This window comes from Gnatocerus cornutus, chromosome 2 (assembly GCF_029298725.1).
Source record: "Gnatocerus cornutus isolate USDA-ARS CGAHR chromosome 2, icGnaCorn1.1, whole genome shotgun sequence".
NCBI classification, from domain to species: Eukaryota; Metazoa; Arthropoda; class Insecta; order Coleoptera; family Tenebrionidae; genus Gnatocerus; species Gnatocerus cornutus.
This window is the reverse complement of record NC_142234.1, coordinates 17,287,504-17,300,592: the sequence shown is the minus strand read 5'-3', so window position 1 is coordinate 17,300,592 and position 13,089 is coordinate 17,287,504. Positions and strand designations below refer to the sequence as shown.

Sequence of the window (13,089 nt, the reverse complement as noted above, 5' to 3'; positions counted from 1 at the left end):
TGTAAACTAATCCGGGATGTTTACTAGATTTGTGGACTCGGAAGGAGGGTCAGGATCTTCAACAATATCTATGTTAATTTGGACGAAGACTCTGTAATAATAGCCTAGAGTGTGTACTTTTCTGGAATTGGATAGTTTAGCTATTGTTGTTTCATGTAGGGACGTTACATAAATATTGTGCCGAAAGCTGACGGTAGTAATAAATGGATTATCGGATTTACCGGTTAAGCACTGCTAGCTGTTAGTTATTAAATTTAAGCTGAAACGATGTGGATTACACGTTCTGAGTTTGCGTTTTTTAAAACATGCAAACAGTCATTTCAATGGTTTAGGGAGCGTTTTACTGCTAACTTCATACATATTGACTGAAAATGCGCGATATGCGCCGTTTCGGTGGTGTTAAATCTGAATTGTTAGAAAATTAATTAAAAGATTTAAATTTTCTGTGATTAGCCAAGCATTTGAAGGTTACAAACTTCGAAATACTGTTCTTTCTAAAAATAACAAATTTCGTTCTCAAGATCTCTAATAAATTCTTAAATTTAATTGTTTTTAAAGCAAAGAGCTTTTTAAATTTCATGGTTCTAAAATACAGTGACAATATCGGTACACACTTACATAAAATCTAGATATTGAGCTCGTCTGCGATAAAACTGACTTATTTTATTTTTGCCATGAATCACTTTAGTCTTCTTGTCCAATTTAAACCTTGATAAAATAACTCCTTACTTATAATACTACCACGTTTAACCTGAAACAGACAATCTAACTTTAAAGTAAGATCAGCAGACTTTGTTCCTTTCAACCCGAGCACGTAACAGCTTCTGCACTTTTAAAATCATCTTTTATCTCCTGTTGCATTAAGCCGACATGTTTGTCGACGTCTCCTGGATGTACCTTCTCAATTTACTCCAATTTAAAGTAAAACATTAACCACAACGACGTAGCTTGTATTAATTTAACGACCGCCGAGTTATCCAGTGCTTTGCTGCGCTGTGGCGGCAGTAAGTAAACTTTCTTATTTCAGCTTACATAAAAAAGTTACAATTTTACAACAGCCGAAATAGTTGTGCCGTAAATAAAAAATGCGTATTTTATGTTTACCTATACAGGGTCCGGCAACACTTGTGTCCACCCCCAAAATCGTCTTTAATTTTAAAGACAAAATTTTGAAAATTTGCATACGCTCACAGTTGACAAAGCTCTAGAAGCTGACGCAAAAACTTGTTTTTTATTAATGATAGTTTTGGCGTCGCGACGCGTTAAAAATGTAATTTTTAGGTAATTGAAAGGGTTTGTGATATCAACCCCTAATTTAATTTTTTTTCAATATAAATATGTTAAAAATATCTAAGTTGTTATTTTAGATTCAATGCAAATTGTCTTCAAAATTTGAGAAAAAAATGCTGCTTTATCAAGTTAGTTTCCAATTTCATTATGTCAAAACTGGGAACTACGTTTACACCTATCTGTCAACATCTTGTGTCACAAATGACATCTATTCTTTGGCTCGCTTTAGATTGTAACAAAAGTCTTACTTGGTAAAATTGTCGCTTTGTCGATGTTAATTAACGATTTCTAGTGTCCATAAAGTGCAACATGCCCGTGTTAATCAAAATTAACCTTTATAAAAGTGAATGTAGTGACTTGTGAAATTTTGGTGTAAACGTAGTTTGCCGCTGCACTGTCATAATTTTGAAAACTAACTTGATAAAACAACGTTTTTTTCGCAAATTTTAAACACAATTTGCATTAGATTTAAAATAAAAACTTAGATATTTGTATCACAGTTATGTTGGAAAAAAAATGAATTTGCGAATATTTCCGCAAAAACTCAAAATTCGCTAAAAATTATACTTCTTAGGCGTCGCGACGCCAATCAAATTGTGATAAAAAATAAATTTTTGCATCAGCTTCTCGAGCTTTGTCAACTATAAGCCTATGCAAATTTCCAAAATTTTATCTTTAAAATTAAAGACGAATTTGGGGGTGGACACAAGTGTTGCCGGACCCTGTATAAGTGTAGATGTGAAGAGAGTTACTGTCCGTAAACTCCGGAGCGACCTCCAATATGTCACTGTGGTATCGCAAGGGTTGGCTTCCTAAAATTTTTAACCGGTCCCACTTCACATAAACTACAACCCACAATCGTAACGTCGTAACATAAAACGTACGAGATTTTTAATTAAACTCACTTTGTTAACATTCCGTTTTAATACTAAAAGATGACAGTCCCGAGCATGCGAGAGTAAATTGACATTTCTAATTGAATCTCGGAAAATGTTTAATGCGATTTTTTATGTACAATAAAAGGGTGGACTCCCCTCACTAATGACAGTCGTTGTAAGACGCGAAATAGCACATATTCTGTATGAGAATTGCGTTGGAAACCTATAAAGACACACGAGATGGGGGATATTAAAAGAAGTTATCGGAAAAGTGCATTTTCTGACAAAGCGCTGTGATATTGGCGTCGTCGGCTGAAGGACGACATGTAGGGGCGCTCAAGCTGCGGCTAAGAGGGTGTGTTGAAACGTGACAACATTTGCGACATGTGTGCTGCCAACAATACCTAATATCACGGAGATATTAAGACTTCGCTTTGTTTCGCACTTTTGCTTTGGATTATTTATTCGAAGCAGGAGATTTTCACGGAAATGACTACTTGTTTTCAAATTTAACTAATATGGCAAAAAAACTGTTATATTATTTTGCCTCTCAGAAAAAAAGCGATTTAGAATCAATGTGAAACTTTTCATTCGCACAATTATGCAACAAAACCTTCATGCTATGATGGTTTTTGTTTTTTTTTCAACGATTTCTGTCGGTTCTATAGATTCTATTTTTTGGAATATCTATTTTAGTCCACCAATTTTTACAATATTTTGGAATTTTGTATTGTGGTTTTTTTACAGGTTTTTTAGGTGTCGTGGAGCCGTTCGTAGTTCCTTATGGAAATTTATAGATTTTCTAAAAATTTTCCGACGACATGGGAACCTGTGAAACACCACAAATATAATAATTGTAGAGAGACACAAAGATGCGCAAATAAAAATATACTTCACGTCTTTTTAATCATTTTTCCCTTTCTATATTATTTATGTTTTTATGCTTCATGTATGTAGGTATGTATTTATCCGAATAAAAAAACGTTTTTAATTTTGGTTTTCTTAAAAAATAGTGTTCTGAAATCTATTTCTCTTATTTCTTGGAGCTAGTAACTCCATATTCGTCCGGTTTTATAAATAATTTTGCAATTTGGTAAATAAATAACCAATTGTTACAAAGTTATTTCTGAAAATGTTCAAAAGCTTTAAAAACTATCGCAACATTTTTGTGTGGTCCAAAAAGTTTTATGTAAAATAAATAAAAAATAAATAAATAAAATAAATAAACATGTTCTTTTAATATTATTTCACGTTTGGAGAGTCGGCGTGATTCGCTTGTGCCCTTGCTCCCTTCTTTTTATAAACAGACCCCTTTTTCCTTTTTGCATTTGTTTGAATTTATATTTAGATCTTTTGATATTCTGAATCCCGGAGATTCTTTTGAATTTCTAGAACTGAGAATAATTGAATTATTGAACCAAATTTGAAAACACAAAACTAAGAACCTCACAGAAAAATCAAAAAACTGCTGATGCATTTCTTCTGCATACTGCATAATATGCATTTTTCATAAAATCCTGTCTCGGCATTAAATAATGGGTCACTGCTTAACGATACAAACGATTTGCCGTCTGATCTTTATATCCGCACATTTCCAACCGTGTAAATGCGCCTTAACATCAAAACTCCAAGAGCTTTGACTGCCAAGACTTCCATAAAATTGTAAAATAGCTGAACGGATCGATGATAATCGAATCTTCTGTTCGTATGGACAATGAGACTACGTACTGTATATTCCGCTCGAAATAATTGAATATTTTGAGTGTGACATCGTCGAAATCTTTCGGCAAACTTGTAAATCAAATTTGTCGTCCTTCGCCCTGTTGACTCTGCGTCAAAACAAATTACAGATTCAGACAAATTTAATAAACAAAAGTTGGAAATAGATATGCGAATGGCAAATTTCTCTGAATACAATGGAGGGTGCAACTTTATGATCTGAATTGCAAATGGTTGTTTTGAAAAGATGAGTGGCATTTTCTAGATTTTCTTTGATTTAATGTTGGTGGCATTTTTTCAGGTTCATTTATTTGTGGTGGTTTGAGCTATAAAAATAAAGTAAGATTAATGTGAGGTCATATGCACTTATGGGATGAAATAGTGACGACTAGGAAATATATGAAGCTACAAGAGAAAGTCCTTGGCTAAGCTGACACGGTAGAATTATGAGGTCTGAAGGATACGAGCATAACTTTTAATTTTAGTTCACAGGAATGAGGAATGCTACACCAAAACTCCGATTCTTAATCAAGCTCGGAATGCAGAAATTGCTTTACCACCAAATTTTCCTCTTTTGTTGATATTCATGCTACGCGAAATCTCACATAAAGTTATTCACATATTCCCTTGAGAAGGAGTAAAGAATTTTCAACTAGTTTAAACTTGAACAAAACATCTCGCATTAGATATCTGAATAATTCGCACATTAACACGCTTTTGGAGGTTAACTCCCAATAAAATCCAGAAAACGGGCTGATTTTATTACCCTACGAACAGCGTACGTGTCGAACTGTCCATTGACATAAATTCCCCAAACAATAACAATAAAACCGACACTCGGAAGAAACGGTTGGATTCGGGGTAGGAATTTTCGTGATGTATGAAGGTCAAAAATTATAATACTTCCTTGGGATATAGAGATACAAAATGGTGGTTCCGCCCGGGATCGAACCGGGGACCTTCTGCGTGTAAAGCAGACGTGATAACCGCTACACTACGGAACCGATGTCCAATAAAGAGGTGGATAATAAAACCAGTTTATTTAAATAATGCAAAAGTAGAGCAGTAAAAGTTGATTCGGCTGCTATTGTAGTTTACAGTGAACAACAAACGCTTGACTGGTTGCATACCGATACATACTTTCGCGACTTTATCTTATTTGATTACAGTATGGATACATTTTATAAATTGATGCCAAAGAGTTCAAAATAGTAAACTCCTCGAGTTTTATTGCAGTAGCTCTAAAATGATCAAAATTACAGTTTCATGAAAAATAAGAAATTTCCAAACTTTTTTTTTTTTTGTTTAGTAATTTTGAATTGATTTACCTTTTTCTAAAATTAATAAAAATCACCGAAAACGTCTTCTACGTATTTCCGTAAAGCCGTGATTTTCTTCCCGCTTCTATTTCAAAATCATCCTGCATGTATAATTGAAAGAGCAGCTTTAGGTCTCTTATCAAGCCAAATTTCAGATCGGTAAGACAAGTAGTTTACGAGAGGCTCTCAAAAAACAAAAGTTAAATTTTTTTCGAAAAAATTAACCAATTTCAAAATGTTTTTTTCGCTCTATAATAATTTACTGATTTTACTTGAATACATATTTATTTTACTTAAATCAATATAAACCTTCCATAACGGTTTGCAACAAAATCAGAGAAATTGCATATGAAATGAAATTATTTTATTGAATCAAATCAGTGTTAATTTGATTTAAAGTGCAAATACATAAAAATAAAATGATTTGTTGGTTCCGCCCGGGATCGAACCGGGGACCTTCTGCGTGTGAAGCAGACGTGATAACCACTACACTACGGGACCTGTCGATGGACTTAGCAACGAACTCGTTAGATATGCAAACAATAATTTGTGTATTTTTTACATTTCATAGCAAGTTTATAAATATTAAAATTACAAATTTTCTTATTTTTTAATATTTACGCTCCCTAAATAACATTTTTGTATTTGAAATAGAACAAACAATATTTTAATTTACATTGAATTGGGTTCTTGTTTTGTTCTGTTCAACGAATAGACAAACGTTTCTATTGAATATAATTGTTTGTTCTTGTTTTAATAGGTATTTTAAAAACAATTTAAATTTTAAATTAATTGAACCTTCGGCCTTCTTTGCAAAGCGCAAAGCTCTTCGATTTATCTAATACATATTACTTCAAATCAAACTTTGAAGTAAATATTTTTCGTACTTTTTTTTAGTACTTAAATTCCAATAATTACAAGTAAATACATATAAACTAGTATGTAAATATGTAATATGAATTTGGTACTTTTTCCACTATCTTTGAGATTCGTCTTCAGGCTCGTAAATTTCCCCTTTTGACTCCTACCTACCAAAATGTTCAACAGATTGAGCAGCACACTATGCTATACCCAAGTTTGTTTGGATGCGACTTTAATTACTCCACAACTAAAATGAAACTGGCGCAGAAATTCAGCTAACATTAATAATTTCCACAATTTCTCATGGGAAATACTATCGCTAGAGAACAAAACTTTTATCTAACAGAAAGTTCAAGTATTCGATTAAACAGTAGATAATAAAGTAAATTAGATCAGCCGCTACCATTTAGCAACGTAACTCAAAATCACTTGACTACCAATAATTGAACGACTAAATAATTTAATATCGTTGAATCAGCCAACTTTCAAAAGTTTGTGTTCCAGGTAAGTTAGTTTTGCCAAGTAGACATTTTGAGGAAACGTTTGTTGCATTTTAATGGCTCAATGCACGTCGAATTTCAAATGCTACAGTGACGGGCAATTTAAATTCGAGATTCTTTACACAAAGTTTCAGACTTTGTCGTTGGATAATTATATAAATGCTTCGAACCTTTCGAGCTTATGATTTTATAAAGTTTGTTGCACTTGTGGAATCAAGAACATGTTTGTCCTGTGCAGCGACTTGCAGGCAGAAGCTAATTGTAATTAAATTTGCCAATTGGAAAGGAAAGAGCATGCCTAATTTTTAATTAATTTAAACCTGTGCAATCAAAAAGATATGTAACCGATGAAAAAAATGCTTGCGTCTTGTTTGTGTGTAAATTGAATTTGTGGAATGCCATGTAGAATAATAAATAATTTGTGGAACTGACACTTTCACCTCTTTAATTAAGAATTAATTGCTTCCTAACAGTATTACGCAGAAATTCCAAACTCGCGAATTTCCCCTAACGATATAATCCGATTTAAAAAATCCTGTTAGGAAGGCTTATCAGAACCGCTTCTTACAGTTTCCCCACGATTAAACAATCATTCGACGTCATCTAACTGATGAATTTAATTCCGGACGACAGAAAAACTCACAAGATGAGTAAAAGCCAGACAGGAAGACGAATTATTGTGTTTAGTCACAGTTTTTCAATTTTTCTCGAGCCTCCCGTTCTAAAGAAAAATTAAATTAGAGAAACTGCTTCAGGACAGGTTACCAACAAATGAAAACGGTAACCCTCTAATAAAAGTCTCAAAAGAAATCCGGGGCGATTAAATCAAGCTTCTTCAACATAGTTGACGATCATATCACCAGACTGACGACGCTTATTGTTCCTCTGAAACTAAATTCTTGTAATATTAGTTAAAGTGGAGGACGGGACGAAGTTTAGAGGTTTCGGCTTTCAAAGTATCGACAATTTCTTGTAGTGTGACACAATTTTCAATACCGAGACGAACTTTGGTAGTTTATTATGTTTTGAAACAATGCCTCATTTCTTCAGGGATACATTGTTTACTATCTATCTTTGCCGCTCGAAAAACTTTTTTCTAATTTATGGAGTCCAATCTTAACAGTAAACTTCTTTATAGCCTTGTTAACTGCTTATGTGGAAGTAACCAGAGGAATAACTCTGAGCTGTAATTTTTAATCAAAATAGTGCTCAATTAAGGGAAAGTTATAGCAGTATATTTTCTACGTGCTCTGCAAACTTCCTTGCATTTTTGATGGCGCGTTGAAGCAAGTTCTTTCTTTATAACGCCTTCAAATTCAGCTGATTTTATTTTAATTTCGTACCAAAGTAAATTTCACTCGAAGTCAAGCTCAGGGCTGCAAGCTACTCGATGGCTGCGAGTAAAATTGTTTTTATTACACTGTTTGTGTAAATCTGGCCAAAATCAATGTCATGAATTATTTGGATTGTTTCCGTGTCGTATACAATATCAGTGTCCCCGAGCACTGTTAAACACATCCATTCCGATGCACCACATTATGTTTCCACCCTATTTACTGCCAAGGGGTAGATTTATCTCTTTTTTCATCAAAGGGCGCATTAAGAATGCCAAGTGTAACGAGTTCGCAGAGCCGCGAGGAAATTCAATACGTTCTTAAAAAATAACTGCCCTTTCAACGGTGACAGTTTATGAGGTTGGGGTACGAAGTCATTTCAAAATCATTGGTCTGAATCCACCTGAGCTCTTGGTCCGACATGTTGCGCTAATTACAACAACAAAGAGCAATACTTGAGCTATAAACTCTGATAACAAATTGGCAGCAGCGGAGAAACATGATAGCGAGACCACATTGCAAATTAATCCGAGAACAATTAAGATTAACGACGCTTAAAACTAAATACACGTCAGTTTTGCAGCACCACCGAAATTCGTGAAACTCAAATAAATGGATCGTACTTTACACTTTAACTTCGGTTTCCAGAGAATTAAAACCTGTCCAAACTGGCAAAAAACCACCGCTTTATCAATACATCAAGTCGATTAATTATTTTGAGCTACGCGTAATTATAACGTCCTGTAAATTTTGCGCTGAAGCCTTCGGGTGGGCTGCCAAGGAGGTCTACTCCTCGGTGGTCTTATATTCATACTCTCATCTGTTTGCTTTTATATTCCATTGACATGCTCGCACCAATTTTCCTCTCCTTTGTTTCATCCAATTTATTGTGTTGCATCTTTTTCTGGCTGACACGTCGACTGGTTTAGCAAACAGCGCTGCCGAAAGACATCAATATTTCTGGATCTGCTACTTTTTAAACGCTTTCGTCGCCCAAGCTCATAGTGCGTACAAAAGGAGATAAATATTTTGAATTGGTGAGACGTGAATGCTGTTCACGGATGGGAAAATGAGAGAAGCAGCCAATAACAAATTACGTTAGTTTAATTTTTTGAAGCTACTCTAAAATTTAAGGTAATGCAAGTGAAACTCTTTTGGTCATTTTCAAGTCAATAGAACTTTATTGATCGATCTAAATTAAGAAATGTATTATGTTCTATTTTTGTTGGATTTTTTATTACATGTGTCTAAAAGGAGATCTGGAGCAGAATTATATGGAATTGAAGAGCAACAAATTTCTTTTTTATGAAAGATAAAAACTCGCAAACGACAATAAATTGCCTCTTACGTCTGCCAGCTTAATTCATACTTACCAACGTCACTCTTATTCCAGAAATAGCCCCAAATCAATAGAGCTTTTAACTTTTTATTTTGATCGAAACAGTTTTACTAATTTCGTGACAATTAAGTTTCCTTAAGTATCAAATAAATGTAACGTTGTCACGCTGGAAGTAATAATTTTTAACGTTTCACACAAGTTTAATATTTCCTGTTGTAGTTGAGTGCTCAACATCAAGCTTTAATGGTGCTCTTTGTGCAGATCGTCCTCAATTGGAATGGTGGAAAGAAAAAGGAATAAAAACTCTAGAAAACAATATAAAGTTTTATTAATATTAAAATGATATACAATTTAAGTATAACAATAATTATTACTGTTCCTATATAAAACAAAATTGTGTCAGTTATGTTATACAGCAGACAACAACAGCTATGATTATATTACTCTAACAAGTATACGGATAGATGGACTATGTTACATTAAGTCCTAACTCTAGAACCCCTGCCTGTATATATTTCGAGGTAAATATTTCTATAATGATATATCCATAAGATTAGTATTATTATGACTAAATGTAACAAAATGGACGGTCAATTACGTAATTAAATTAACAAAACAAGGTACAATTATTTTTGTTAACAATACTTGGCTAGTAAAAAACGTGTAAATTATAAAAACAGTGGCAGTATTTACATTTTGATTATTTACATAATTTTCAAACTTACTAATATAATTGCGTTAGCATAATGTACTACAAAAAGTTAATAAGTTTATCACAGTCTCTCATTTCACTAACTCCTAAGAATTTATCTTAAAAGCGATTGAGCTGGCGGTATCCATATTTTCACTCTTCCCATTCTGACAAGTTATTACTTTTAAACAGGTAAAAATTATGTAGCAAATACAGTAGTAAGTTTGTGTTCTATTCAATCCTTATTGCACCATCCCAACCACCAAAATAGATATGTACAAAATAAAATTGAAAGTTATAAAGAGAGTATTATAAGTAAAATGCTATCATAAGATATTTACAACAAAACTCCGGGATAAAAATTAAGACTAGTTTATGTTGGCAAACATAAATATATAGTTTACTCTAAAATAAGTGAAGAAGCTCGATCTGTGCTAGGGTTAGTTTTGCGCAGCTTAATGGTAGCGAAGTTGTTAGACCTGAAAAAGACCCAAAACCATGAATCAAGTGCAGTTACATAATAGCATGCAAATAATTTAAGCAAAAACAGAAAACTATTTTCTTGCAGAAGCATCGAGACCCCACAGATCGTACCAAGGTCCATACATATTGCCATTATGCGGCGACTTTTCGTCATATTTCGCTCCGAATTCTGGGTTTTTCAACCGCTTCTGCAACGTCTCTCCATACTCCATTAATCCAACATCTTGGTCGTGTTTCGAGCCAGAATTGCTACTGTTAGTTTTAGTCAGCTTGGTTCTCGGGATAAACTGCCTGTTTTCTACAGCGTCCGACAACTCATCATTGGCCGAATCGTAATATTTCATTTTATCGCGTTTTTCAGACTCTGAATTTGATCGTCTGTTGTTCGATACGATTCGACCCTCTCGACCGTGGTTATCCAAGTCAGAATCGATACTTTCATAACTTGGTCTGCCTCGTTTATCGTGTGAGTTATTGCGTTTGTTGGAATCGGCATAATATCGGCGTTTTTCCTGGGCATTAGTTTCATTATTTCTTTTATTATGATTTTGAGAGTAATATCTGTCGTTATCTTTATCTCCGTCGGCCTGAGATTCGATGCCAAATGTTTTGAAGCTGTGCCGTTTTTCATCGTAATGAATTATGTCTCCGTTTGAGTTATCCGAAATGATTTTTTTCTCGGAATTGTTTCGCATGTTCTTCTCAACGATGGAGTTGCGCATTTGGTTGTTAGAGTTATTCGGTGAGAACTTACTCGACTTGGACAACTTCTCCAGTTTCTTCCCGATCTCTGCAACGTTCGGAAAATTATTCGATTTGTTGACATTCTGATCATCGACCAAAATACAGTCGTAAGGATCATCACTCGTGATCTCAGAATCGGAGTCGGAATCAGCACCAGACGAGTCGTTATTGTACTGCTGCAAGATATTCTTGCGATTGACGGTTTTCATCATCAACCCGTCTCCATCATCGTCATAAAAATCATCCACGTTCCTCTTATTATTCGGTTTGTGGTACCCATAATCCCCGTTCGCCATCTCGCGTTTTTCTCTGAAACTTTGACGGCCGTTCTCGACTGTCTTCTTTACCTCCTTCTCTTTGACGTCGTTTTCGTTTTGATTCGCGTTGATCGTTCGATCTGAGTCGTTCGAACGGTCGCGACTGGGTCTCTTGACTCTTTCTTGGCTGTTGATTTTGTTTTTTCGCTTCACTTCGTCGTCGACATCGACTAGATCGCGGTGTCTCCATAAAGACATTCCTTCTAGGATCTCGTTGTCAGAGCTGTTTTTGCCAAACTTCCAAAAAGACTTTGTTCGTTTGACAATGCCCTTTCGTTCTCTCGTCCCGTCTTGATCGTCGGACATGTAGTATCTATTGTCAATGAGGTTTCCGTGACTGCTGGACTGTCTGTGGCTCTTTTTCATTGTGTTATTATTATCGTCGCTCTTTGGCTGAGGGCGGGGTCTTCTGCGATGGTAACAATACAACAATGAAACATACAAAAATCAAGCTAAATATAAACAGCGGCCAGATTAGGCAGTTTACTTCAATTAGAGTCCAATCCCAAGGAAAATCACCGTGACATTTCTAATACATTGAAATCAGGATCGAATGTGCCGCATTACCACTCTAGATCCATTTTAAACCGAATGTGCGGTGAACGGTAACAATTTGGCAAATAGACATGCATGTACGCCTTTTATAGCACATCTGTAGAAGACGTCACGTATGACACATTGCCGTATTAAACCGCAGATCGTTCACCTGAATGCAGTAGTTTCAAGAACATTCTTATTCGTGTCAAGTCAGGTAACAGAACGCTCTGATTTCAATGTATGTGAGTGAGGAACAAAGCCAAAGTATTATGTAGTCGAGCATGCATAAAAGTGATTTTGTAGAAGTTAAAAACGAGTTAATAGTGCATGTCTGCGGAATATCGAGAGAAATCGTTTCCATAAGAGTGGACGTCCGAGAATGGTCGGTAGTTGTATCTAAAACAACAAAATTGATTTTAACTGCAATTTTCAACAACACTAGTGCAATTGAAGTAAACGCCTAACACAGTAACCGCTGTGCAATCGCACCGAAGTCTCGGCAAATCGGCAAACTATTGGTCGTCCGGCTGTTAAACGGAAGTTGTATTTGTGCAAAACTACCTTGCCAGTGTTTGGGGAATTGTCGACTGGAAATTTGGCTCCATTTAGTTTGCAGGAGAGAGAAACGAAGGAACGGATTTTGCCGTTTCAAAATTTTGACCAGCAACATGTTGTAACAATAAAATTTACTGTTATTACAAAAAGAAACTATAAATATTAATTACATCAGATGTTGTTAATTAAAAACTGATTTTATCATTGTAACAAGTCCATTTATTTTGCTTTAAATCACCGCAGATTATTTTACATAGTATATAATTATACCGTCTCATTATTGTTAAACGTAATTACAAGGCGAACTCGAGAATCGAATAAAAAATAGAAAAAATCTCATTTCCCGGATATTTTCCAAGAAAGTCTGTTTTCCTAGCAAGTCATTAACTCCTGATAAGTTATATAACTTTTCTCGCATTACTGATGCAGTCTGAGCAGCAGCCGGAGCAACGTAAATACAAACAAAAAATGTGGCAAACAAGTTTCGAACGACAACATGAATACAAGTCGTTATTAAACATA

General features: G+C 34.8%; 1 protein-coding gene and 2 non-coding genes across 4 annotated transcripts in view; all 3 read right to left on the bottom strand.

Moving 5' to 3' along the window:
* Positions 1 to 4,818: 4,818 nt before the first annotated feature.
* Positions 4,819 to 4,891, bottom strand: TRNAV-UAC (transfer RNA valine (anticodon UAC)). The gene has a single exon. It is a non-coding gene; the product is annotated as a tRNA-Val (tRNA).
* A 743-nt stretch (positions 4,892 to 5,634) lies between these two features.
* On the bottom strand, positions 5,635 to 5,707 carry TRNAV-CAC (transfer RNA valine (anticodon CAC)). Its single transcript has one exon. It is a non-coding gene; the product is annotated as a tRNA-Val (tRNA).
* Positions 5,708 to 9,551: 3,844 nt separating this feature from the next.
* Positions 9,552 to 13,089, bottom strand: part of IRSp53 (Insulin receptor substrate 53 kDa) — a 67,529-nt gene continuing 63,991 nt past the window's right edge. For both annotated transcript variants that reach the window (XM_088050871.1, XM_088050870.1), the window contains exon 14: positions 9,552 to 11,884. In XM_088050871.1, the coding sequence (XP_087906997.1) occupies positions 10,486 to 11,884 (1,399 nt within the window). In that variant the 3' untranslated portion in view covers positions 9,552 to 10,485. The remainder of the gene's footprint in view (positions 11,885 to 13,089) is intronic.